Raw genomic sequence first — 27,148 nt, forward strand, 5'->3', positions numbered from 1 at the left:
ATGAATTTCTGCAGTAACCTGTTTGGTCTCCTTGCTTTTACAATCCTGTTCTCCTTCATTATTTTTCACACAGTGCCCAAACTGATCATGCTATGTGTTTGCTCAAAATCTTCCAGCTTCTTCCCATTTCAACCATGATAAAAGCCAAAGTGATCTTACAGTGTTCTACAAGGCCTTACTTATACGATCTGGTTTCCATGTAGCTTTTGGACCTCACTCCCTATTTCTCTTTCCTCTCCTTTAACCCACCAGGAATGCTCCCACCTTTGAGCCTTTGTATTTGTTTCTTCTTTGTGGAATACTGTTTCAGAGAGAATCTCCATGGCTCACTCCCTCACTTCCTTTGGGTCTTTACTCAAATGTTACCTTCTCAGGAGGCCTTCCCCAATTACTCTGTTTAAAATTACACCCCACCTCCATCTTCCCCTTTCCCAATCTTACCTTTCTTCATAGCACTTACCGTGATCTACATTCCATGTGTTTTACTTAGTTTTTTTTTTTTTTTTTTTTCCTATCCCCCAATTAGAATGAAAGCTACTTGAGGACAGGCGATTTTATTCACTGTTTTCTTCAGTTGCTAGGTCCCCAATGACTACAGTGCCTGTGGTGAGCACTCATTAAACATGTTGAAGGAATGAATAGTAAGTATAGTTGACAGTATTTGTTCAGTGCGTGTGTGAAGAAAACATTCCAGGTAAATGTGAAACGACATTAACCAAGTCTAGGAATTATGCATACAGGTTGAGTATCCCTTATCCAAAATGCTCGGGACCAGGAGTGTTTTGGATTTTGGAATATTTGCAATATTACTGGTTGAGCATCCCAAATTTGAAAATCTGAGCACCAGCTTAAAACGTTTTGATTTTGGAGCATTTCAGGTTTCAGATATTAAGAGTTGGGATGCTCAACATGTAGTATGTATGTTTAGAGCCAGTAAGGAAAATGGTTTGTCATTTCACTTAAAAGTCGTGGTTTAAGCCTTGGGTAAACTCTGATAAAAGTAAAATTACGTTCTTGTAAACTCTGAACACAGGCCGTGTACTCCATTAACAAATCCACTGTATCCAAATATGTTTTAATAAGTTAGCCAAGGCTCAAAGTTGGAGAAAATCTCAGATTGAGCTGAGAAGGCAAGTGTAGGATTATCTTATTTGCTGCTACTGGCCTCTTTCAGTTAGCTAAGGCCTAACTCTGCAGCATACTAAACACCTGAGGCTTACATGGCAGCCCAGGCTTTCGTTCTTCCAAGTTACTAGGCTTCAAGAGTGTGAACAGCTGTTCCAAGAAACAGGGTTTCCTCCCTCGTGGGCGTGAGTGCCAGGGTGATGGTGTCTTTATTGCCTGGAGGTGGAGGAAGAGCTCTGCAAGTGCGCAGTGGGAGAGTTAATCCTGGAACCTCTTCCATGCCTACTGTGTTATTTCAGTTTTAAGTGTTAAGCTGTTTTTTTGTTTACATTGTATTAAATATATTTAATATATTATTATAATACATTAAATAAAATACATTTTATTTAATAGAACACCTGTGGGCCTCTGAAGTAGGTATTAATTATTGGTAATGTGTATTATTGGCCGGACATGAGGTAATAACATTTTGCCAAAAATTATGTCTGTAAGTGTATAGTAAATACACCTGATAGCAATAACTTAAGCATGCCCTGAGAATGACCCTGTGTTGCAGACACACCTGGATATGTGTTCCAAGCTAGGAAATCAGAAAATGGCCCACCTGGAGATTCATTGCTTGTCTGTGAGAAACATCTGAGCCCCCAGCCCATCCGGTGAAACATAGGCCATGCAGTGGATCAAGGCCCCGAGTTTTGGGTTGATGAAGGTTGCCAGGTGGAAGTTGTTAGGGAAATGTTAAGTGAAAATGCTGTATAAACCAATTTTTGCTATATAAACCGCTTTTTGTGTGCAGTTATGGTTCTCCTGCCCAGCGCATCACCACTGAGTATACAGTTCTCCTATCCAGCCCACTGTCATTGGACTCCCCTCTGTGTGTTGCCCCCAGTAAAACCCCATGTCTCATTGCCTGGCTCCAGGTCTCTTCTTAGGCCTCTCAAACATGGTATCATCCCCATTGGAGGCAATAAGGGTTTAGCACAACAGTATGTACACACACATAAGTATGCAAATGTATCACTGAAGTCCAGTCTCTTCAGTGATAGCAGTTTTAACAGCATTATACCTACCTCAGCAAGCAAGCATTTAATAGAAGTTTTTCTTGTGAGTGAATGAATATGCTGTAAGTTGATATTCAGGTGATTTTAGTATTATATAGTTCTCTCATAGGACTTTGGAGTATAGGTTATTCTGTATTACTTAAAGCCTGATGCAAATGTTTTTAACAATCAACCAAGTGGATTTTAAGGTTGTCAGTTTTATAAAAATTAAATCAAGGTATTATAACTAGTATACTCTCTTGAATATTTGGCCATCTCAGTTTCACAAAGAAGTATATTAAGGGATTTTCATTTGCTGTAACACTGTTACAGATGAGTGATAAATAGCACAAAATACTGTAACAGACATAACTGTGATTTTTGATGTTGTATATTTGCTCAGCTGGAATTATCAGTTACCTACTATATGGGAAAGTCTGTTTTCCCAAGGGACATAGAATTTTAAGCAACTTTTTAGTGAATCTGACAGGATAAATTGGTTGTAAAATATACTTACATAACTATAGACAGATCTGCTGTATGAAGGTTTTGTATATGAACCAATTGAATATGCCATGGATAATTTTGTTCTAGAGAGACTGATCCAGGCCGGGCACGGTGGCTCACGCCTGTAATCCCAGCACTTTGGGAGGCCGAGGTGGGCAGATCACCTGAGGTCGGGAGTTCTAGACCAGCCTGACCAACATGGAGAAACCTCATCACTACTAAAAATACAAAATTAGCTGGGCCTGGCAGCGCATGCCTGTAATCCCAGCTGCTGAGGAGGCTGAAACAGGAGAACTGCTTGAACCCGGGAGGCAGAGGTTGCAGTGAGCTGAGATTGCGCCATTGCAATCCAGCCTCAGCGACAGGAGCGAAACTCTGTCTCAGAAGAAAAAAAGGAAAGAAAGAAAGAAGGACTGATCCTTCTCACTAGACCACTCAGACTTAAAAAAAAGGACTTATCTTAATCTATGCTTTCAACCAGACAATACACAGGTAACAGCATCAGTGTATTGAGGCCATTGCAAGTTCTTCCTGAACATTTCCCACGATTTCATCTGGGGACAGATGCTTATTGTATTTTGGGAAATCTCCCAAAATGCCAATTAGCTGTCGATGGAATAGTCTTACAAGATCTGACCCCTAGTTCTACACATATAGTCATTTGGTTAATCAGTTTTACTACATTTGATTAGTATATTTTGTTTTGGGGTAGTAAATAATAAATGATGGAGGAAAAATAAAATCCTAAAAAACAATGACAATATTTGATACAACTTTTTATTTTCAGTGGCTTTGAAGCGTATGTTGAATTTCAATGTGCCTCATATTAAAAACAGCACAGGAGAACCAGTATGGAAGGTAAGAGTTTGTCTTGATGGGAACTGATTTCTGTTTTTCTCAGCCCTTATTGGTGGTAATGGGAGAAAATTTATTATAATATGGAAGAAGTAACACATATTAGTTATCATGAATGTTTTATCCTTATTTAACATGATCTCTTAATATGAATCTTTTGAACAGACATTCTGTGGAGTGAGACAGGTGGTAAAATAGTAATTTTCATCTGGGGAGTCCAGTTGATCTCTTTGGTAGGATGTCACTGATAGGTCTTTACCCTGGTTGATATTTTGTTCCTTAGCTTTTCAAGTCCAGACTTCGGATTTTATAAGTTTGCTTGGGGTTAGTCACATTCAGAGGGCCTGGATTATTTTAACAAACTCATGAGAAAATGATCTGTAAACTGTAATACCAGTTTATTAATTTATGAGATATGAAACTGTTAATTGAATCAGAAAGCAATCTACAAACTTTTCCTTTGAGAAATAATGGAAAGCCTTTAAAAATTCCCATTCTTTAGGCTTCTTCATTTTAAACTTCATGCAGACTCTCTTTCTTCAGATGTTATAATATAGTTGATTGGGTTTAAACTTACTGGGTAACAGTCTCTTTATATTTCTCTCTTGCTAAAAATTAAGAACGAATCAACATATTTAGAATTTAGGGTGTTTTGAAAACTCTCTTGAGTCTTTATAAGTCCTTTGGGTTAACTCTAAAAGTTGTTAAAGTTGTCTATTGATTTCATAGCTTAAGCTCCAGAGTATTCTCTAATTTTCTCCTTCTTGTTCCTTTGTGGGCATCTTCCTATTGCCTCTTGCATAAACTATACTTGTTTGTTTCTAAGACCAATATTGAGCTTTTGGTTGAAATAGTTTGAGAATTTCTTGGGTACAAATTTTTGTCAGATACTTTTCCTACCCATCACTTTTTATATCATTAAAATTAATAATACATATGTATTGAGATTAAAAGAGGGAAGATTTTTGAAAGATGCAACATGAACCTTTTATAACCAGAGCAGAAAGATTTTTAGTCTCTCTAAAGGAAATTCTGGCATTCAAGAAAACATGTTTTCATAACAACATGTTTCATTCTCTCATTAGCAATTTCTTCATAAATAATTATTGAGGTAGTTGTGGAGAACGATTACCAGTTGAGGATCTCTTTTATTTGCCTTAACCGTGAAGCTAATTTTGAGTTAAAAAGCCTTGTTGGAGATCTTACCACTCCTCAAAACTATCTGTTTTAATACTTTGAAAATGTGAGGAAGTGTTTTAGAGACTTATTTATTTATTTATTTATTTATTTTGAGATGGAGTGTCGCTCTGTCGCCAGGCTGGAGTGCAGTGGCACAATCTCGGCTCACTGCAACCTCCGCCTCCCAGGTTCAAGCAATTCTGCTTCCTCAGCCTCCCGAGTAGCTGGGATTACAGGTGTGTGCCACCACGCCCAGCTAAGTTTTGTTATTTTAGTAGGGAAAGGGTTTCACCATGTTGGCCAGGATGCTCTCCATCTCTTCACCTCATGATCCGCCCACCTCGGCCTCCCAAAGTGCTGAGATTACAGGCATGAGCCACTGTGCCACAGCCAGGGACTTAATTTTTTTGGATGACTATCTTTTTAACCTGAGATGCTTAAAATACTAAATTTTTTTATTGTAGTCCTGGAACTCGTTATGTATTAGTTTTCAAAGTGGCTAATTTTTACATATCTGTTTTTAGAAAAGATATATATGAACCAGAAAAAAAATAAGGGTATGAACGTGAATTGGCTTTAAGTTCAAAGTTGTTTATTATAGCTTAAGGATTTTATAGTCTCTATTTTTTTAAAACCTAGAAAAAAGAATTTTATAAGAAGAAATTGATATAACTGTTTATTTTTTTAGCCTGAGTAGTAATGCTTTAAGAATGTATTAATCCCTGGATGGACGTTTGGGTAAATAATGGTGGAAAATATTAAATTGAGGAAAGGATAATAATTCAGTATATATGATTTGTTAAAATAAAATTTGCTTCAAGATTGTCTTAATATAGGTTCACTATTGGTTGTTCAATGCTAATGATGACACGTGGTTTTTTTAATAGGTACTCATTTATGACAGATTTGGCCAAGATATAATCTCTCCTCTGCTATCTGTGAAGGAGCTAAGAGACATGGGAATCACTCTGCATCTGTAAGTTTTTACATATTTCTAATAGGGGCATTCATTTTCAAATACATTATTAAAAATTTTGGCCACCTTGAAATCAAATTATTAAAGAACATTTATAGAGAAAAATAGTGTTAGGTTACAGTATTTATGTAGTGTTGAACATTTTTTCCCCATATCATCTTTTATTCACCCCCTTATTTCTGGGATTTAAAAAAATCTTCGGTCTGAGGCTTTATAATTTCAGAATTTAAATTTTCTCCCTTGTGTCTTGTTTACCCTCTATGTAAAGGAAAAGAACTAGTAATCTTAAGGTCTCTTCCAGCTCTAAAAGTGATTTGTTCCTTTAATTTAAATACACAGATTCTCCTTGACCTACAATGGGGTTACATACTTATAAACCCATCGTAAGTTGAAAATTTTGTAAGTCAAAAAAATGCGTTTAATACACCTAACCTAACACAAACATCATAGCTTAGCCTCTCCTACCTTCAGCATGCTCAGAACACTTACATTAGCCTACAGTTGGGCAAAGTCAGATCCAACACATAGCCTCCTTTATAATAAACTGTCGAGGCCGAGCACTGTGGCTCACGCCTGTAATCCCAGTGCTTTGGGAGGCCAAGGTGGGCGAATCACAAGGTCAGGAGTTCAAGACCATCCTGGCCATGTGGTGAAACGCCATCTTTACTAAAAAAGAAATACAAAAAAATTAGCCAGGCATGGTGGCAGGTACCTGTAATCCCAACTACTCAGGAGGCTAAGGCAGGAGAATCACTTGAACCCGGGAGGCTGAGGTTGCAGTGAGCTGAGACTGCCACTGCACTCCAGCCTGGGCAACAGAGCAAGACTCTGTCTCAAAAAAAAAATAAAGTAATTAATTAATTAATTAAATAAAATAAAAAACTAGAATATCTCATGTAATTTATTGACTACAGTGCTGAAAGTTGAAAACAGAATGTTTTTATAGGTGCTTAAAGTATGATTTCTACTGAATATGCACCATCATAAAGTCAAAAAATCCTAAGTTGAACCATTGTAAGTCAAAGACTCTCTATACTTTTTTTTAAAAAAGGAATATCTAATTAATCATTAATATGAAAAATTTAAGTGACTGAAGTAATGACTGTTAATCACCATAGGAGGCTATCTATGTTGTCTTAACTGTTAAGTTTGTGTGATTATATTGCTTCTGATATGTTTAATAAAAATAAAACAAATTGCAGTACTTCATGGACTTATCTAGTAGAACATTTGGAGAAGGGCTAGGCTCAGTGGCTCATGCCAGTAATCCCAGCACTTCTGGAGGCCGGGGTGGGCAGATCACTTGAGCTCAGGAGTTCGAGACCAGCCTGGCCAACATGGTGAAACCCTGTCTCTACTAAAAATATAAAAATTAGCCAGGCATGGTGGCGTACCCGCCTGTAATCCTAGCTACTTGGGAGGCTGAGGAAGGACAATTGCTTGAACCCAGGAGGCAGAGGTTGTAGTGAACCAAGATCGTGACACAACACTCTAACCTGGGCAGCTGAGCAAGATTCTGTAAAAAAAAAAAAAAAAAAAACATTTGGAGAAGGACTGTGTTCATGGATAGATAGTGATACTTTTGTATACTACAAGAGTCCAATTTTATGGTGTTCTAAGCTATTTGCGTTTTGTTCTATTTATGATGTTATAACCAATTTTTATGATATATTGAATTGAAATGTATTATTGGGAATATGGTTTTAGATTTTTGGTAAGTAACTTACCAGAATCTGGTTTGATCAGCTCAAATTCTTCAGTTGTATAATCAGCATTTGTTAAAATTAATAGACTATTATATTTTGTCAATTCCAAATGTCCTTTTTTGTATTTCTGAAATTAGGATCTATCTTATCACTGATGATATGTCATAACTGGCAGCATTTTTATTTCTCAGTAGTATATAAAATATATTTTAAAATTTATGTTTTAAAATTGTTACCACCTTGGGTTTCATGAAATACGATATTTGATGAGTTTTCCTTTCATTTTTATGTCAGACTGAAATAAGCATACTTGCTTTGATAGCGTGTTAATTCTTATGGACTGAAGTAAAGTTTAACTTGATGCTATCCTTGGAAATCGTGGTTTATTAATAAACATTGAGTGCCATTGCCTCTGTACTAAGTGTTTAACTCCTTTATTTACTAATGGAAAGACTAAAGTTTAGAAGGCTTAAATGATTGTCTCACATTTGTACAACCACTTAATAACAGAGCCATGGCCACATTGCTTGACCACTAATTCTGTGCTGTTTATCTACTGAACTGTAATGGCTTAGTAACGGTAACTAACAGAAGTGAGGCCTTACTCAGTACTTCATTCAGGGGTAATAGTATAGTCTACCAGTTTGAGAGTCTGGTAATCTCTGCCTAACTTGCTACTTGCTACCAGAGCATGGAAATATTACACAGCTACCATGGTGAACTGTTTTGTACTTTGCCTCCAACCATTCTCCTCTGTTTGCTGGAGAAGACTGTATCAGTTACTTTATACTCTGCAAACTGATTTAGGCTGATTTGTAGGAAACAGTAATTACACGTTTCCAGAATATGAAATGGTGGTTGTAGCCCATTAGGCAGTTGGACAAGCAGTGTAAAAAAAAAGGCAACAACCTATGGCAACCATCACATTATCCTTCTTGATACCAATGGCAACAGTTATTAAACACAGACTAACTGGCAGCATGTGCTTCTTTCCTCTCCTTGATTATAGAAGGATGACTAGAGAGAGGTGAATATTCCTCATATAAGCATGGTTTGATGTTGGGATATTTGCATGGAAATTGTTTCTAAATTGTAAAAGGAGAAAACTGTAAAATGACTCAATCTGTAAGATGTTTACATTCTCTTATGAAACAAATAGGCAAAAATAGATTGTCTTTAAGTTTTAAGGAGACATTTATATACCTTTCATTTAAAAAATATATTTGATTTCATGTTTGGTTAAATTTTTTTGTAGCTTCTAAAGAATTGCTTCTAAAAATTTTTTCATTGCATCCCCTAGCTTTCCGATTTTCCCCTCAGAGAGCCACACTTTCCTCACACTCACCATTCCCCTCTGACCACCACCATATTTCTATGAAAAGTGGGAATAAGATTGGTTTTGACTATGTTTTCATTCTCATTCAAGGAGAATGTTGGTAGAAAAGAATGTCTGACCACTGGCAGTACTAAAAGTATGAGCAGAATAGGACAAATGAGGACTAACAAGAAATTAGGGTCTTATTAATACTAATAAATAATATCAACACTGACATGGGAGAAAGCTAAGTTAACTCACTGATTAATTGCAACAAGAGCTTTTAGAGCGCTGGTTATTGTCCTTAAGCTAATGAACTCCCATTTTGAGGAATATTGTTTTAAACTATCTTTTTAGATAAGTGACTAATAAAAAATAAGTTTTAGCTCCTTATGTCTTCTAGGCTTTTGCACTCTGATCGAGATCCTATTCCAGATGTTCCTGCAGTATACTTTGTAATGCCAACTGAAGAAAATATTGACAGAATGTGTCAGGTAATACGGGTTCTTATTTTCTGGACTCCTGAATTTGGAAACAGATTTTTTTTTTTTCAAGAAAAATTCCTAGATGTCCAGGGCGACAAATCAGAAATTCCTATGTCTACTTTCTCACCCTGATTTTTGAGACTATCTTTGAATTCCAAAGAGCCTGAAAGACTTAAAACTTTTGGCTGAAGAAGTATTATACAGTAGTCCTCCCATATCCACAGTTTCACTTTCCACAGTTTCAGTTATCCACGGTTAACCAGGTACTGAATATATTACAGTAGTGAACATATTACAGTATTTTGAGAGACACCACATTCATATAACTTTCATTGCAGAATATATTTTATAATTGCTCTATTTTATTTCTAGCTATTGTTGCTAATCTGTTCCTGTGCCCAATTTATAAAGTATAAATTAAGTTTTGTCATAAATATGTGTAGGAAAAAACATACAGTTCAGTACTGTTTGGTTTAAGGCATCCACTGGAGTCTTGGAAAATAACCCCTGCAAATATGGGGAACCACTGTACTGGTAAAGTCTGAGTCTGGCTTTAACAAACAGAAAGCCTAGGTATATTGCCTTTCTAACTTATAAAGCATTTTCCTTTTCTAAAATAAGGGTGAGATTAGGAAGTCTACGCTGGTGCAGAAGGACTATAAGATAATCAAAGACCCAGGCTCCTTCTATCACTGATTATTCATCTTTAGTTTGTTGGTTTTCCTTGTCTTGCTTGTTGCTGCTCCTGTAGGCATCAAATCTATGTTCACATCAAGAAGAAGAGGGAAATGGACTGTGCCAGCCCTGACTGTTGATTTTGATCAGGAAAGCTAAGCCTTTCCAGAAACTCCCAGAAGACCTTTATTTATTTCTCACTGGGTAGAATCAGTTACAAGGGTGGCTGCAAAAGTCAATATTTACATGAGTATATTGTCACCCCAAAGAAAATCTAGCAAGATTCTTTTAGCAAGGAAAAGGAGAAAAATAGATATTGGATAGGTAAGTAACAGTGTCTTCCACAGGTCACAGCATCTTTGTTATTGACTGTTGAATCAAATTGCTGTTTAAATTGTTAGTGAAGTTTGCAAATTTTGTGACTTGTGTAGCTTTATGATGCCCAGCTTTCTGTTTTACCCTGCGTAAACTCAAGTATGCTATTCATGAGAGAGGTACCACTTCTCTTCTTCCATTTTTTTAATAACACCTTGATTGAAATTATAATTCACATACCATGCAGTTCACCCATTTAAGGAGCACAAGTGTATGGTTCATTGGTTTTTAATATAGTCACAGAGTTTTGCAACCATCACCACAGTCAATTTTAGAACATTGTCATTACCTCAAAAAGAAACCTGGTACCATTTATCACATCCTCAACCCTCCCCCATCCCCTTCAATCCCTAAGCTACCTTATATTTCTGTATATTTGCCTACTCTAACCATTACATATGAATGAAATCCATATGTGGATTTCATTATGTGGTCTTTTGTACATGGCTGATTTCTCTTAGCATGTTTCCAAGGTGCATCCATATTGTAGCATGAATTGGTACCTTATTCCTTTTTGTGGCTGAATATATTCCATTGTGTGGATGTACCAAATTTTGTTCATCCATTTACCACTTGATGAACATTTGGATTGTTTCTACCTTATGGCTATTAATAATAATGTTGCCATAAATATTCATGTACAGGTTGCTCTGTGGACATGTTTTCAATTCTCTTGTGGCCATAAACACATAGGAATAGAATTGCGTGGTCAAATGATAACTCTGTTTACCTTTTTAGAAACAGACTGTTTTCCAAAGTGTGCTTGCACCATTTCATTGTCCCACCAGTAGTGTATGAAGGTTCTGATTTCTCCAGATCCTTGCTGAACACTTACTATCCGGTATTTTTATTGTAGCCATCCTAATAGGTTTGAGTGGCATCTCATTATAGTTTTGATTTGCATTTCTATAATTGATATTAAGCATCTTTTAACATGCTTATTGTCCATTTGTATGTCTTTTGAGAAATATCTATTCAGATCATTCACCCAGTTTTTAATTGGGTTGTCTTTTTATTGTTGAGTTGATAGAATTCTTTTTATATTTTGGATACTAGACATTCACAAGTTTATGATCTGTAAATGTTTTCTCCCAGTCTATGGATTATCTTTTCATTCTCTTGATAATTTCCTTTGGAGCACAAACATTTTTAATTTTGATGAAGCCCAGTTTATCGTTTTTTTTTTTTTTTTCCTTGAGTTGCTTATGCTTTTGGTGTCATATTTAGGAAACTATTCCAGATTCTTGTGTTTTCTTCTAAGAATTTTGTAGTTTCAGCTCTTACATATAGGTCTTGATTCCACTTTGCATTATTTTTATATATGGTGGGATGTAGGTGTCCAACTTTATTCTTTTGCATGTGGCTATCCAGTAGTCCCAGTATAATTTATTAAAGAGCGTATTCTTTCCCTAGTGGATGATCTTGGCAACCTTGTCAAAAATCAGCTGACCATAGATATATTGTTTTATTTCTGGACTCTCGGTTCTATTGCATTGATATCTATGTCCCTCCTTATGCCTGTACCACACAGTGTGGACATCTTTCGCTTGATAGTAAGTTTTGAAATTGAGTAATTGTGTCCTCGAACTTTGTACTTTTTTTCAGATTGTTTTAGCTTTTCTTGAATTTCCAAATTAAGATTAGCTTGTCATAAGTTTTGTGCTTTTGTTAAATTTTTTCTTTCATGAGTTTAATGCTTATTATGAATGGAATTCTTACTCCATTTTTAGGATTGTTCATTGCAATTGTATAAAAATTCAGTTGATTTTTATATATTTATCTTATATCCTGCAACCTTGCTGAACTTATATGTCCTTTTGAAATGTATGCATCATTCTTTGACCACTTCTTACCTTCTGGCACAATAATATGTTCCAGTATAGCCTAGGATTTTACTTTCTCTGTCTCAGCCCAGGATTCAGACATTTTTCTCAGGAGCTCTGGTTGCTTTCTGTAAAGAATGGTATTTAGGAATCAGGATCTAGGCATTAGGTATACTCATTGTGACTAGAGTGTCACTGTTCTTAGGTCCTCTCAATGGAAAAAGTTAGGAAATTATGTATTTATACATACACTTTTATATCTGTATTTATTTTTACAATTCTCCCTCTCTTCTCCTCACCTATCCAGATTAACAGATAACCTCCAAAGGTGTTTCAGCTTAGCAACACAGGATTCACTCTAGCATTTCCCTTTTCTCTTTACATATTTGTAACTCCTTTCTCAGAGTGAAAAAACATGGTTCCCAGTATTGTGAACATATTACTTATTTCTCAGTCCTCATACATAAATAATCTCTTGACCTTGATTGAACCACTACCCTGATAACCTTCCTCACAAAGGCTCCAACCCCTCAATTTTTCACATTTTCACATCGCTGAAATCAGGTACATCTTAAAATTGATCATGTCACAAAATTTTATTGGCATCATTAATTCTTAGTGTTACATAAAATGATGGTTCCTGTTACAGTCAGTGACATCTTAGATTTGAGGAAATACAGTTATTTCGATATCTATTTGCTAAAAGTGTAAGAAGATAAGTAAATTTGACTTAAGAATTTGCATAACTTAAATTGCACTACTTTTGAGCAACTGAGAAGAAATACTTCTAGAATTGGTAATTGGAATTATAACTTGTCTGTGTACGATGAAGGATTTGTTGTGTCATCACATATCCAAAACAGTTGAAGATCGTGTCTGCCAAATATAACAAGCGTTCTGCTATATTATTGAGCCATATTTGGATATTTTAAGAAGAATGCAGATAGGCTGTATGAAAGCAGTTTGTACTGTATTGTAATTAATGAGATTTTGTTGATAATATAATTTTATTACTTTATTAAGATACATTTTAGTTACATCTGATAACCAGATAACCAGTACTACTTCAAAGCTTTTTTCTCTTGGGATACTTTTTTGGATTGTCATTTAAATATCCTGTCTTTTAAATATAACTTTGCTCTTATAGTATTTGAAACATGTATTCATGGTCCTCTTTATCATGTAAGAATGAAGTTTTCATTGTATTGATAGGATCTTCGAAATCAACTATATGAATCATATTATTTAAATTTTATATCTGCTATTTCAAGAAGTAAACTGGAAGATATTGCAAATGCAGCATTAGCAGCTAGTGCAGTAACACAAGTAGCCAAGGTAAGAGAGTTTGGTTGGTTGATGACATTTTGTCAGTGTAAAATTTAACACTGTTCTGAAACCTGTAGTTGGCATAGGTATCTATTTGACAGATGACCAGAACGACAGAAATGTTTAGGCTCAATACTTTTAGAAAGAGTTCTAATAATATAAATTATCTTCAAGTTGAACTAGGCAAAATAAGCCAAACTAAAGGAACCTATTATTTAATGAATTCGAAAGACAGAAATAAAAAGCAGAATGAGTTTTGCTTTAGTCTGTCATTTGTATCATCTTTTTAGGTCAACTCAGAAATCATTTGACAGTTGCATTGTCATAAACTGTATTGAAAGTATGTTGACATTGTTTTATCTGTAATCATTATAATCATCATACTATTTCCAGATCTTTTTTTACTTAGGAAAGAGGATCCAAAGTGCCCGTGTTACGTATTGAGATCCAAAGTGCCTCTTTTGCATATTAAGAGAAAAAGAATCCATGCCAGGCCAGCAATTCTACATCATACATCATAGTGACATTTTAGTCATGTTCAGCTTCAGTTATAAATCAATTTGTAAAATATATTTCAGGTTATAATCCTGTTATGCTCTGTGTTTCTTGAATTTGGACAAGATATGCATTAAAGTTCCAGACAACTACCTAGTGCAAGTAAAAGGCTAAACAACCATGCATATACTTTCTATTCTTTTTCTACTGATAGATTTTTCATTCTTAGATTTAAATAGACCACCAATATTTCTGATTAGTTTTTGAGGCTTTTGCCTTTCATCTTTGTGCTCAAAATTTATTAATAATATTTCTGATTGGTTTTTGAGGCTTATGCCTTTAATCTTTGTGCTCAAAATTTATTAACTTCACATAAAATAATGGGAACAACTTTTGTTTTCTTTCTTGTTTTGTTTTGAGACAGTGTCTCACTCGCCCAGGCTGGAATGCAGTGGTGCAATCTCTGCTTGCTGCAACTTTCACCTCCTGGGCTCGTACCACCCCACCCAGCTATTTTTTTTTTTTTTTTTTTATGTTGCGTGGGTCTCAAACTTCTGGCCTCAAACAGTCCTCCCACCTCAGCCTTCCAAAGCTCTGGGATTACAGGTCCAAGCCGCCTCACTCAGCCTTAATTTGGTTAACTAAATTCAGTGTATTTCAAATAGTTCTCTTAATTTTTCTTCTACTCTGCACTTCCAAAGAACTGGCATAACTTTTTCCCACTTTTTTATAAAAGTTGTTGGTGTAAAACAATTACTGTGACTTTCTTAGGACAATGTGATGAAAATGATTGTTAAAATTGTTTTCTTCAAAATTGATATCCATTCCCATCACAACCACAATTTAAGTTCTTGTATCTGCTTAAATTTTGTTTTCTCAAAATGTTACTCTCCTCCTTCATATTTATTGCCCAAAGCTTGTTTTTATTGCCTTAACTTATTCTTTACTCCTCATTCTTGTTCAGTTAGGCTGTTACACAGGACGATTTTTAGTTATTGAATGTGATTGCTATTTTTTTTCATTTCTACCATTGGTAGGTTAGAGCAAACTAAATTTACTTTCAATATGGCTATATTGTAAGATTGATTTGTAAACCTTTTCTTTTGTTTCTAGGTTTTTGACCAATATCTCAATTTTATTACTTTGGAAGATGATATGTTTGTGTTATGTAATCAAAATAAGGAGCTTGTTTCATATCGTGGTATGTAAAAATAGAAATGTTGCAATTCTTCGTTAACAAAATGAATGGTATACTGTAAGAAAAAAAGTGAATATGTTTAGTGGACTTCAAAACTAGCCCGTTTATAGCAGTACAGCTATAGAAACTTTTTAAAAGCACACAGAGAAAACAAGGCTCAGACTGAATTTTGTTACATTTAAACATTTAATAAACCTGTTTTATAAACTCAAGGAAGTACCAATTCTCTGACCTTTTCTGTACCCCCACAGCAACTTGCATGACTGGTTCACTCATGGCAAGTAAGACAATATTTTAGTAGCAGAATTCAAATTTATCATCTAGTACTTTGATCTTGGACAAGAACAAGTTAGCTTGCTTCTCTGTGCTTATAAAACACTGGAACCAGATGGTAAGTTCCCTGAGAGAAGAAAATGAATCTTTTGGTTTCATTGAGCTCTAGAGCATGCATTCTTGTGGAAATTCCTACAAGGATACAAGTATTTGCTGAGTTGTTCCTGTGAGAGATTTTTGACAATGGTTATTGTTCACAGAAATCGATTTACAGTTGCATTTTAAGTGAATTAGCAAGTTATTTAAGTTACATATTTTAAAACCTAGTTTTCCTGAAGCCTTTAAATTGAATATGAATTGTGTTACATTGTTTCTAAATCTGGTAAAGTAAAAAGCATCTTTATTTTTGATGGATTAACTCATATTGAACAGTCTAAATTTTCCTAATCAGTCCCCTTTAACAAGCTTAATTGGAAAACTTGGTGTGTTGAATTCCCTTAAACATTTTAAATTTTATTAATAAATTCAGAATATTAAGTGGTTTTTTTTAGGTACTGTACTTCATATACCAGACCAGACAAGTTTATAATTCTAACAAGCAAAATCTGCCCAAGTGTTTAAATAATTTAAAAATAATTAAATTTGTAATGAGTGTAAAATTTGTTAAATATTCATATACTTATAAGTTTAATTACATTTTTTGTACCTGCCAGCTTTTTTAAAAGATCACATTTGAGATTAATTGCGAATTTTAAAGTGTAATCACATGACTAATCACCCAGATTCTCAATAATGATAATAGTAATAGCTCACTCTATGCCAATCAGTGTTTTCAGCATGTTACAATATAAGCTAATTTAATCCTCAGAATAACTTTATGAAGCAGAAATTATTTCCATTTTCAAGATGAGAAAACAGAGACATAGCTATTAAGTAACTTGATGAGGAAATGGTAGAGCCAGCTTACTAAACACAGGCAGTCTCACTCCAGAGATAACATTCTTTATCATTACGTAACAATCACATACCTGATTGTCTCAAATGTTACAATGCTTTAAAAATTTTAAACAGATGTTCCTAAATATGATTATATTAATATCATGGTATTGATTTGCAAATCTTTTTCATTCTAAACTTTCCATGGATTGGGAGCAAGCAGATTTATTATCTCAGTCAAACTAAGGCTGCTATCTTAGACAAAGCAAGCCATTACCTCAAGTTGAGGTGAGGTTATTGGTTAGCAGTTTATGACTGTTAGGGTTACTTTTCATTCAGAAATGTGGAACTAGGGTATAGGACTCAAGGGCTGTATGCTTCTATATAGATTTTTCTAGTGCCAGTAATTAACAAAAATGTACTAGTGATTTAACTAAAAGGTTTGAAGTGTCTACAGATCACTTGTGCCACTGATTAATAAAATGAATTGGATGTGTTTCCTTGATTTGATATCCCCGAAGCACATAATGCAAATTGTATGCTTTATGATATTTATTTCATCTGATTGAAATAGATGGTATTTGCAACAGCTGAGTAATGGCCCATTTCCTTCTTTTAGATTCTGTATTGACTGATTGAATTCTTTTATGTGTTGTCTGGGTGGGCCAGGCTTTCTGTAGATACTTGGAGTTACCCAGTTGAAGTCTGCTTTCCTCTTATGGTAACCACAAGTGGTATTAAATTTTATATGTGTTTTCACTTTCAGGATATTGGGACATTAAAAATACTTTGTAAATAATAGTTTAGACAATCTTTCAACATATAGTTATTGATCTTCATCAGATGCTGTGCCTTGATATTGTGAGAGGAAGATAAGTAAGTCAAGGTCTTTGTCAAAGACAGTCTACACAGCAATGTTTCTTAAAGCCTAGCCCCAAGGCCTATTTGCATTAGAATTGCCTGAGGTGCTTGTCAACATTATAGGTGGTTCCCCCTGCCCGCCCCCAAACAAGGTCTCTTGCTCTGTCGCCCAGGCTGGAGTGCAGTGGTGTGATCTCAGCTCACTGCAACCTCTGTCTCCCAGGTTCAAGTGATCCTCCTGCCTCAGCCTCCCAAGTAACTGGAATTACCGACGTGTGCCACCACATCTGGCTAATTTTTGTGTTTTTAGTAGAGACGCGGTTTCACCATGTTAGCCAGGCTAGTCTCAAACTCCTTACCTTAGGTGATCTGCCCACCTCAGCCTCCCAGAGTACTGGGATTACAGGTATGAGCCACCATGCCCAGCCTCAAAATTACAAGTTTTTTAGAATTATTCATATCCATACAGAATCCCTAAAGGAAAGGGATAAGAATCTTTAATCTTTAAAAACTTCCAGAGAATTTTTCCCCGTATTCCCTGAGTGATTCTTAGTAAAGTTTGGAAACTACTTATGTACACTCTTGTAGATCAGAAGAGAAATTTATATAACTTAATATAAAGAAAGTGATATGTGATGTTGGTTGTGCCATGATTTACTTGCATTTCCTTTTCTGGCTGTAGTTGAGTAACAGAATCAGTAGTTTCTTGAGGCCATCTGGTGTTTATGAATAAAACTATGGAATATGATATTTATTTTCCCGTTTGCTCTGGCAAAAATTTTGTAAGTTTACATCGTGGGGTTGTTTTTCTTAGTAGTAGTCTCCTAATGTCTGATATTAAGGTAGTTTGTTGTAGTTATTTATTTTTCTCTTTGAGGTGGTATAATTTTTAACAGATATTTGTTCACTTAAAAGAAGTTTAAAGCAGGCAGGGTGTGGTGGCTCATGCCTATAATCCCAGCCCTTTGGAAAGCCAAGGTAGGAGGGTTGCTTGAGCCCAGGAGTTCAAGACCAGCCTGGGCAAATAGGGAGACCCATCTCTACAAAAAAAAATTGTTTAATTAGCAGGACGTGGTAGCATGTGCCTGTGGTCCCAGCTACTGTGAAGGCTGAGATGGGAGGATCACTTGAGCCCAGGAGGTTGAGGCTGCAGTAAGCCATGATCATGTCTCTGCACTCCCTCCTGGGTGACAGAGCAAGATCCTGTCTCAAAAAAAAAAAAAAGGTTTAAACCAAAAGATTTCACTTACTGAGTTTTATTATGTATCACTTAAGAGTTCAGTAATAATTTTAGGAGTTTCATAAAGATGAGGCATAAGTTTGGCTCAACTTTTTCTCCTTTTTCTGTCATTTTAGCCATTAACAGGCCAGATATCACAGACACGGAAATGGAAACTGTTATGGACACTATAGTTGACAGCCTCTTCTGCTTTTTTGTTACTCTGGGTAAGTTTTCCAGTCTTTCTGGAAAGTATTCTTCAAAGTAAATTATTTAACTAGTAATTTTAATGTATTACACTGTAATGTGATTCTTTCTAACTTACCTGGATCTCTAGAGGTTCTCGAGTGGGATAAAATATGTATTCAATAGTATATAAAAACATTCTTCCAATAACTTGATGTGGTTCTCTTAACATTTAGCAGATCTTTTGAGTTGTCATTTTAGATGTCTTTGGTAATTGTAATTTTCTGCTATATTTGAATGCCTTGGTGGTGACTTCACCACCTATGTGCCTGTTAATTTTCTTTTAATATTTCATTGTGAAAAATTTCAAACACATTTCTAAATAGAGAAATAAATGTTTGTTAACTGTTAAGTTCAGATGCCCAAGGCTCCAGAAAACTTGATGTATATAACACTAATCTACCTATACCCTCAAAATTTATTTTTAATTTTTTTTTCTTATTTTCAACTTTTAGGTTTGGGGGATACATGTGCAAGTTTGTTACAGGGGTAAATTACGTGTCACTGGGGTTTGGTGTACAAATGAATTTGTCACCCAGGCTATGGGTGTGGTACCCGATAGGGAGTTTTTTGACCCTCATCTTCCCTGCTCAGGTTGACCCCAGTATCTGTTATTGTCATCTTTGTGTCTTTTCTTTTTGTTTAGTTCCCACTTACAAGTGAGAACGTGGGGTATTTTGTTTTCTGTTTCTGTTAATTCCCTTAGAATAATGGCCTCTAGTTATATCTGTGTTGCTGCTAAGCATATGATTTCACTCTTTTTTATGGCTCTATAGTATTCCATGATGTATGTGTATCACAAATTCTTTATCCAGTCCACCCTTGATAGGCATCTAGGTTGATTCCATGTCTTTGCTATTGTGAATATTACTGCAGTGAACATAAGGGTAGATGTGTCTTTTTCATAGAATGATTTATGTTCTTTTGGCTGTATACCCAGTAATGGGATTGCTGAGTCGAATGGTAGTTCTGTTTTAAGTTCTTTGAGAAGCCTTCAAATTGCTTTCCACAGTGGCCGAACTAATTTACATTCCCACCAACAGTGTATAAGTGTTCCCTTTCCTCTGTAACCTCACCAACATCTATTATTTTTTGACTTTTAATAACAGACCTTCTGACTGGTGTGAGATGATAACTCATTGTGGTTTTAATTTTCATTTCTCTAATGATTAGTGATATTGAGCTTTTTTTCATATGCTTGCTGGCCATGTATGTCCTTTTTTTTTTTTTTTTTTTTCCTTGAGAAGTGTCTGTTCATGTCCTTTGGCCATTTTTTAATGGGGTTGTCTGGTTTTGCTTGTCAATTTGTTTAAGTTCCTTAGAAATTCTGTTGGATGCATAGTTCGCAAATATTTTCTCCCATTCTGTAGGTTGTCCATTCACTTTGCTGATAGTTTCTTTTGCTCTGCAGAAGCTCTTTAGTTTAATTAGGTCCAATTTGTCTGTTTTGGTTTTCCGATTGTTTTTGGAGACTTCAACATGAAGTCTTTGCCAAGGCCTGTGTTCAGAATGGTGTCTAGGTTTTCTTCTAGGATTTTTATAGTTTGAGGTCTTACATTTAAGTCTTTAGTCCATTTTGAGTTTATTTTTGTATATGGTGAAAGGAAGGGGTTCAGTTTTAATCTCCTGCATATAGGTAGCACCACTTACTGAATAGGGAGTTATCCCAGCACCACTTACTGAATAAGAAGCTCTTTCCCTGTTGCTTGTTATTATCAACATTATCAAAGATCAAATGGTTGTAAGGTGTGTGGCTTTATTTCTGCGTTCTCTAACCTGTCCCATTGGTCCGTGTGTGTGTGTTTTTGTACCATGCTGTTTTGGTTACTACAGTAAAAGCCATGTAGTAGTGTACTTTGAAGTCAGGATGTGTAATGCTCCCAGCTTTGTTCTTTTTGCTTAGATTTGCTTTGGCTGTTCAGGCTCTTTTTTGGTTCTGTATGACTTTCAGAAAAATTTTTTCTAATTCTGTGAAAACTGACATTGGTAATTTGGTAGGAATAGCACTGAATTTGTAAATTGCTTCAGCAGTATGGCCATTTTAATATTGAGTCTTCTTATCCATGAACATGGAATGTTTTTCCATTTGTTTGTGTCATCTCTGATTTCTTTTCATTTTGTAATTCTTGTTGTAGAGCTCTTTCACCTCCCTGATTAGCTGTATTCCTAAGTATTTTACTCTTTTTGTGGCTATTGTGAATGGGATTGCATTTTTGATTTGGCTGTCAGCTTGGATATTGTTGGTGTATAGAAATGTTCCTGGTGTTTGTACATTGACTTTTGCATCCTGAAACTTTACTGAAGCTGCTTATTAGTTCTGGGAGCCTTTGGGCAGAGAATATGGAATTTGTGAGGTATAAAGTAACATAGCCTGCAAAGAGATAGTATGACTTCTTCTCTTTCTATTAGGATGTCTTTTATTTCTTTCTCTTGCCTGATTGCTTTGGCTACGACTTCCAGTACTATGTTAAATGGGAGTGGGTGTCCTTGTCTTATTCAAGTTCTCAGGGGGAATGCTTGCAGCTTTTGCCCATTTATTATGACGTTGGGTGTGTGTTTGTCATAGATTGCTCCTATTATTTTGAGGTATATTTCTTCATTGCCTAATTTGTTGAGGGTGGTTTTTTTGTTTTTTTGTTTGTTTGTTTTAGATGAAGTCTCGCTCTGTTGCTAGGCTGCAATGCAGTGGCACAACCTTGGCTCACTGCAACCTCCGCCTCCTGGGTTCGATCGGTTCTCCTGCCTCAGCCTCCTGAGTAACTGGGACTATAGGCGCACGCCACCACGCCCAGCTAATTTTTGTATTTTTAGTAGAGAAGGGCTTTCACCATGTTGGTCAGGATGGTCTCAATCTCTTGACCTCGTGTTCCACCTGCCTTGGCCTCCCAAAGTACCAGGATTACAGGCGTGAGCCCCCATGCCCAGCTGGGGGTTTTTTAAATAAAGTGATGGTGAATTTTTTCAAAAGCCTTTTTCGTGTCTGTTAAGATGATCATATGGTTTTTGTTTTTAGTTCTTTTTATGTAGTGAAGCACATTTACTGATTTGCATGTATTAAATCAACCTTGCATCCTGGGAATAAAGCCTACTTGATCGTGGTGGATTCAGTTTTTTTGGATTCAGTTTACTAATATTCTGTTGAAGGTTGTTGCACCTGTATTCATCAAGGGTATCAGACTGAAGTTTTATTTTTTTGTTTAGTCTCTGCTAGGTTTTGGTATGAGAATGATACTGGCCTCATTGAATGAGTTAGGGAAGAGTCCCTCCTCCTCGATTTTTTGGAATAATATCAGTAGTATTGGTACCAGCACTTCTTTGTATATCTGTTAGAATTTGACTGTGAATCCATCTGGTCTAGGGCTTTTTCTGGTTCGTAGGTTTTTTCTTACTGATTCAGTTTTGGAATTTGTTATTCCAGAACTTCAGTTTCTTCCTTGTTAAATCTTGGCAAGTTGTATGTTTCCAGAAATTTATACATTCCTGTTAGGTTTTCTAGTTTGCGTTCATAGAGGTGTTTGTAATAGTCTCTGAGGGTTTTTTTATATTTCTGTGGGGTTGGTGATAATGTTGCCCTTGTCATTTCTCATTGTGTTTATTTGGATTGTCTCTCTTTTTTTCTTTGTTGACCTAACTAGTGGTCTACCTATCTTGTTTATCCTTTCAGAGAAACAACTTCTGATTTCCTTGATTCAAAATGTAGAGCACTGATGTAGATTGTCTAAAATTACTTGTGTTTAGTATCTGATGTATGACTTTGTGCTTTACTATCACTAATGGATCAGTTTAAAAGCCTAATTGTAATTTTAATTTTTTAGACACTTGAAACCTTTTTGTTAAAATGATCCTCACACTAGATTAATAAAATCTCTATGTCACAAAAAAAAAAGAGCTACCATATATAGTCTTAAGATTTAGACAATGTTTAGACATGTAGAGAATTTATATGCAAATTGTATGACTCTCTCCTCTCAGAGATTTTTTTTCCCTTAATTTCCAGCCCTGAGCTCCAGTCTTTGATTCTTCAGCTCAGTAATTTTCCTGTTTTCTGCTTGAGTTCTTTCTCTTGTGTGCCATGTAATGTGTCAAGTACCCTCAGGAGAAAAGTTGGTTAAAAATATATACTATCTTATGTGATTCTCTTCTTTCAAGAGTTAACCCCTCCGGTTTCGGCCTGCTTTGAACTGCTTTAATTGCCCTCACATGGGTTCTTGTTGTTGTTGTTGTTTATATAAAGAAAGCACATGTATACAACTTTTAGTGTTAAACAGACATAATTTTATTTCTATTTTGTCACCCTACAGAGTCTGTAAAATTTTGCCAAATGCTAGGAAGGTTGCACTGCAACCTCCACCCCCCGGGTTCAAACGATTCTCCTGCCTCAGCCTCCCGAGTAGCTGGGATTATAGGCATGCTCTATCACGCCTGGATAATTTTTGTATTTTTAGCAGAGACGGGGTTTCACCATGTTGGCCAGGCTGGTCTCGAACTCCTGACCTCAGGTGATCCACCCGCCTCAGCCTCCCAAAGTTCTGGGATTGCAGGCGTATGCCACCATGCCTAGCTGGTGATTTGTTTTTCAAAGGAGAAATTCAAATTATTGCCAATCTGACATAGAAGGATGTCAACACTAAATTGTTACATGGGGAAAAACAAGTTTTAGAACAGTATATATACTATCTTATTTTTGTTTTTTTACATATATACATGCACTTATTAGACTATATGTAGAAAACAACATGGAGGCATCCATTTCTAGTTCTAATGGGGGTTATTTGTGAGGGCTGGAGTCAAGAGGGTTAAGTTTATACATTTCTAATGTTATTTAAATTTTTTATTGCAAACATTTATAACTTTTGCTGTCAAAAGAAAACACAGTTTTGAAAAATTTGCTATTTTGTGTTTTTACTTTTGCAATTGACTAATATTTCCTATAGAATCTAAAATGGACAATTTCAGCATATAAATATTACAGTGTTCTCAATTTGTCTTATGAGACTTTCAGTGCAATTGAACTTTCTATTTAGGATTTCAACCTATATGAATAATGTGTTTTCTATTGTTTAAATTGGTATTTATTAAAAAAACTACAGTATTTTATTGTCAATTCGTAAAAGAAACAAAAACTAGCAATCCCCAAATTGCTAAATTAGCTAAGCTCTTTTCATTCTTTTCTTTTAAGTCAAATTAATGTGAGTCCTGTGAGTAGAGTAAGCTTATGTATTGAAACTGCCTAGGCCAGGTGCAGAGGCTCACACCTGTTATTCCAGCATTTTAGGTGGTTGAGGTAGCAGGATCACTTAAACTCAGACCAGCCTGGACAGCATAGAGAAAAAAAATTTCTGACATAGAGCCTCACTCTGATGCCCAGGCTGGAGTGCAGTGGTGTGATCATGACTCACTGCAGCCTCAGATTTTCCAGGCTCAGGTGATTGTCCCACCTCAACCTTTCCAGTTGCTGGGACCACAGGCACACACCACCATGCCCAGCAAATTTTTTGCAATTTTTGTAGAGACAGAGTTTTGCCAAAGTAGCCAGGCTTGGTGGCCTGTGCCTGCAGTCCCAACTACTCAGGAGGCTGAGGGGGAGGATGGTTTGAGCCCAGCAGGTCAAGGCTCGCCATGAATGATTGCACCACCACACTCCAGCCTCCTAGCCTGGGTGACAGAGTGACACCCCGTCTCAAAAAAAAAAAAAAAAAAAAAAAAAGAAGAAAAGAAACGAAACTGCCCGTGGGAGATGAAAATACTGATTTAGTCAATCCATTGGAAAAAATGCAGTCACACTGATGGGTCAGCTCCATGTAGTTTTCTTCTGACTCCCTGTTGTTTTCTTTATTAATAGGAAGGTTCATTTCTGAAACTTGCTTTTACCCTTGAAATTATAAATCTTTTATGTGAGCTTGTGGGGGAAATTATAAATCCTTTTATGTGTGCTTGTTGGGGGGAGGGTTGAAAAATTACCTTTTGAGTACAGTGTTTATTATTCGGGTGATGGGTGCACTAAAAGCCCAGACTTCACCACTATGCAATATATGCATGTAAGAAACCTGTACTTGTACACCCTAAATATATTTTTTAATTTTTTTAAATTAAAAGTGGAAAAATAAATACATAAAATCATGTATATAATGTGAAACTGTATGTATCTATCACATCTGTTATTTTTGATGCTGACGTATTTTATAAGTATCTATTTTAATTAAGAGCCAAGATCATTTCTAACATTTGTTGTTAAAATAGGTGCTGTTCCTATAATCAGATGTTCAAGAGGAACAGCAGCAGAAATGGTAGCAGTGGTAAGTTCATGCAGATATCACGTGGAGATAAATAACATTGTGTGAATTGTTTTTCCACAAGTAACACAAGTGTTTTGTTAATATTTAAATATATGATTGCTTGATTGTAAGTACCAATAGCAAATATTTTTATCTTATTACATTGAGATTCCACCAAAGATAAAAAGTAATTGTTTACTTCCACGTGAGAAAGTAAAATTATTTACTCCAGTGTGCTATTCCAGTCCTATTTCTTTTTTTAAAACTAAAATGTATATTCCTCATTTAACCAAGCAGTATTTTACACTTATTTGATCCCCCAGATTATTTAATATTTAACTTCATTTAGCAAATATTACTAATCATAACCATTTTTAAAATGGTGAAGTGCTTTTTGCTATCCCACTATATTGAAGTAAAATATTAAGTATAAAGTAAGTGTTCATAAATTTGCTTTAAAGATTAAGAAATGAGTAAGGGATTAGAGAAATTATAGAATTACTGAAAAAGAGGGAAGTATTTTGGAACTTTATTAGCCCAAGTGAATTACTGACTGGTGGAAGACTGCTTTCTTCCATACGTTCCATTTCTCTTCTGAGGCTTCTTGTACCCACCACTACTTTGTTCACTCCTACCCACCCAAGTCAACATTTTCTCCAAGTCAACGTTTTCTCCAAATGTTTCTCCAACATTTATCAACACTTCCCTTGATAAAACAGTCATGCTTGGGAAAAGAGTGTGGGTCGTTACTGCAAAGCATTTTCCATAGCCAAAGTAAAATTAGTCAATGGAAAGTTCTTATTAGTGAAATCAAGCCTGACTCACAGTAGAAAAGGCACTGATCTTTGTAAGTCCAAGTTACGATGATATTGAAGTGGTAAGAAGGAGCTAAAATATTTAGATTTTAGATTTGCTATTTGTAAAGAAATTCCAAATTTCTTGGTAATGAAACTAAAAACACATTATGAATTAACCTCCATAAAGTTACATGAAACTGTTAAGAGTTAATCTACAATTTTATTTTTCAGAAACTAGACAAGAAACTTCGAGAAAATCTAAGAGATGCAAGAAACAGTCTTTTTACAGGTGATACACTTGGAGCTGGCCAATTCAGGTATTACTGTTATTAAATACACGTATAAGACTTAAAAATATTTGTAGAGTTTTTTTGTTACTGTTCTTTTATCATCTATAAGAAATTTTTCTGTGTATAAGACTGAAGGTCAGAAGCTGTTTTCTTTCAATTATTAAACTGCTTGGTAATTTTTCACAGAGTGAAAAACTTGTGATACTTATATCTGTTTCTACCTTTATTAATCTAATTTCCATGTTATACTTAAATACTAATAGTCTAAACTTGCAAAACTTTTTATCATTGTTAGCATTTCTAGCATGAGTGAGTAATGCCAATGTTTTTGGCTGCTTATTATTCAATAGAAATACTAAAAAACCCTATACATTATGGTATGTTTAACTTTTGATTGTTAATAGTAATGGAGTAAAGAAGTAAAGAAACACACTCAAATGGCTGAGAATTATTTAAAGAAGAGATTATATTCTGGAAAATTAATTCTTAACCCGTTTAGATGAATTAATAAATAAAGCCTGTGAGAATAAATAGATGCCCAGAGAAATAGCTGCCCACTAGAAATAATAATTTCATAATAACCTTCTGTAGACTTCATTTCAAGTCAGTCTGGTGTCTCCTACAGCTTTATAAACTACTTGTGTAATATGGAGTTCACACTAACACTGTGTTTCAATTGTTTGGTTAACTGTCTCAGTTTCCACGTTGTTTTAAATGGTTCTATGATTTCATTGCTGGTTTTAAATATTCTTCAAAATGTTTCTCATTAGGTAGAAGAAAGACATCAATTTCTCATCTGATTTTTTTTTTTTTTTAACAGAACCTACCACTGTGTCATACCTTACTTAATAGTTCCCTTTTTATAGCTCTCTGGTATAGGCCTTAGAAACCAATATAAAGGCACTGTTTTATTTGGATAATTTTTAAAAATTTATTCACATTATCATAATATGGGCATCTTGTTTCTCAACTTGTTGGATGTATTTCTTAATCATTTTCATTAGTGGTCACAACCTTGCTGGACTATTGTTTAATACATTTGAATCCAACCGTAGGCTGGTGATTTTCAACTAAGAGCAGTTTTTGCCCGCCCATAGCCATTTGGTAATGTCTGGAGACATGTTTGGTTGTCATAACTGGTAGGTGTTACTAGAATCTTATAGTATACATT

The 27,148-nt window shown here is 35.4% G+C and overlaps 1 protein-coding gene across 5 annotated transcripts in view; it reads left to right on the forward strand.

Annotated features, from left to right (window-relative positions):
* Window positions 1-27,148, forward strand: part of SCFD1 (sec1 family domain containing 1) — a 103,989-nt gene that overhangs the window by 2,513 nt on the left and 74,328 nt on the right. Inside the window, exons 2-9 of one of the 5 annotated variants that reach the window (XM_011941845.1) lie at window positions 3,460-3,530; window positions 5,594-5,682; window positions 9,107-9,197; window positions 13,274-13,396; window positions 14,996-15,083; window positions 18,507-18,596; window positions 24,856-24,911; window positions 25,919-26,004. In XM_011941845.1, coding sequence (XP_011797235.1) covers window positions 3,460-3,530; window positions 5,594-5,682; window positions 9,107-9,197; window positions 13,274-13,396; window positions 14,996-15,083; window positions 18,507-18,596; window positions 24,856-24,911; window positions 25,919-26,004 — 694 coding nt within the window. The remainder of the gene's footprint in view (window positions 1-3,459; window positions 3,531-5,593; window positions 5,683-9,106; window positions 9,198-13,273; window positions 13,397-14,995; window positions 15,084-18,506; window positions 18,597-24,855; window positions 24,912-25,918; window positions 26,005-27,148) is intronic. The other 4 variants (XM_011941849.1, XM_011941847.1, XM_011941848.1 and 1 more) reach the window with 4 other exon arrangements.

The sequence above is a fragment of the Colobus angolensis genome, unplaced genomic scaffold, assembly GCF_000951035.1.
Source record: "Colobus angolensis palliatus isolate OR3802 unplaced genomic scaffold, Cang.pa_1.0 Scaffold202, whole genome shotgun sequence".
NCBI lineage: Eukaryota > Metazoa > Chordata > Mammalia > Primates > Cercopithecidae > Colobus > Colobus angolensis.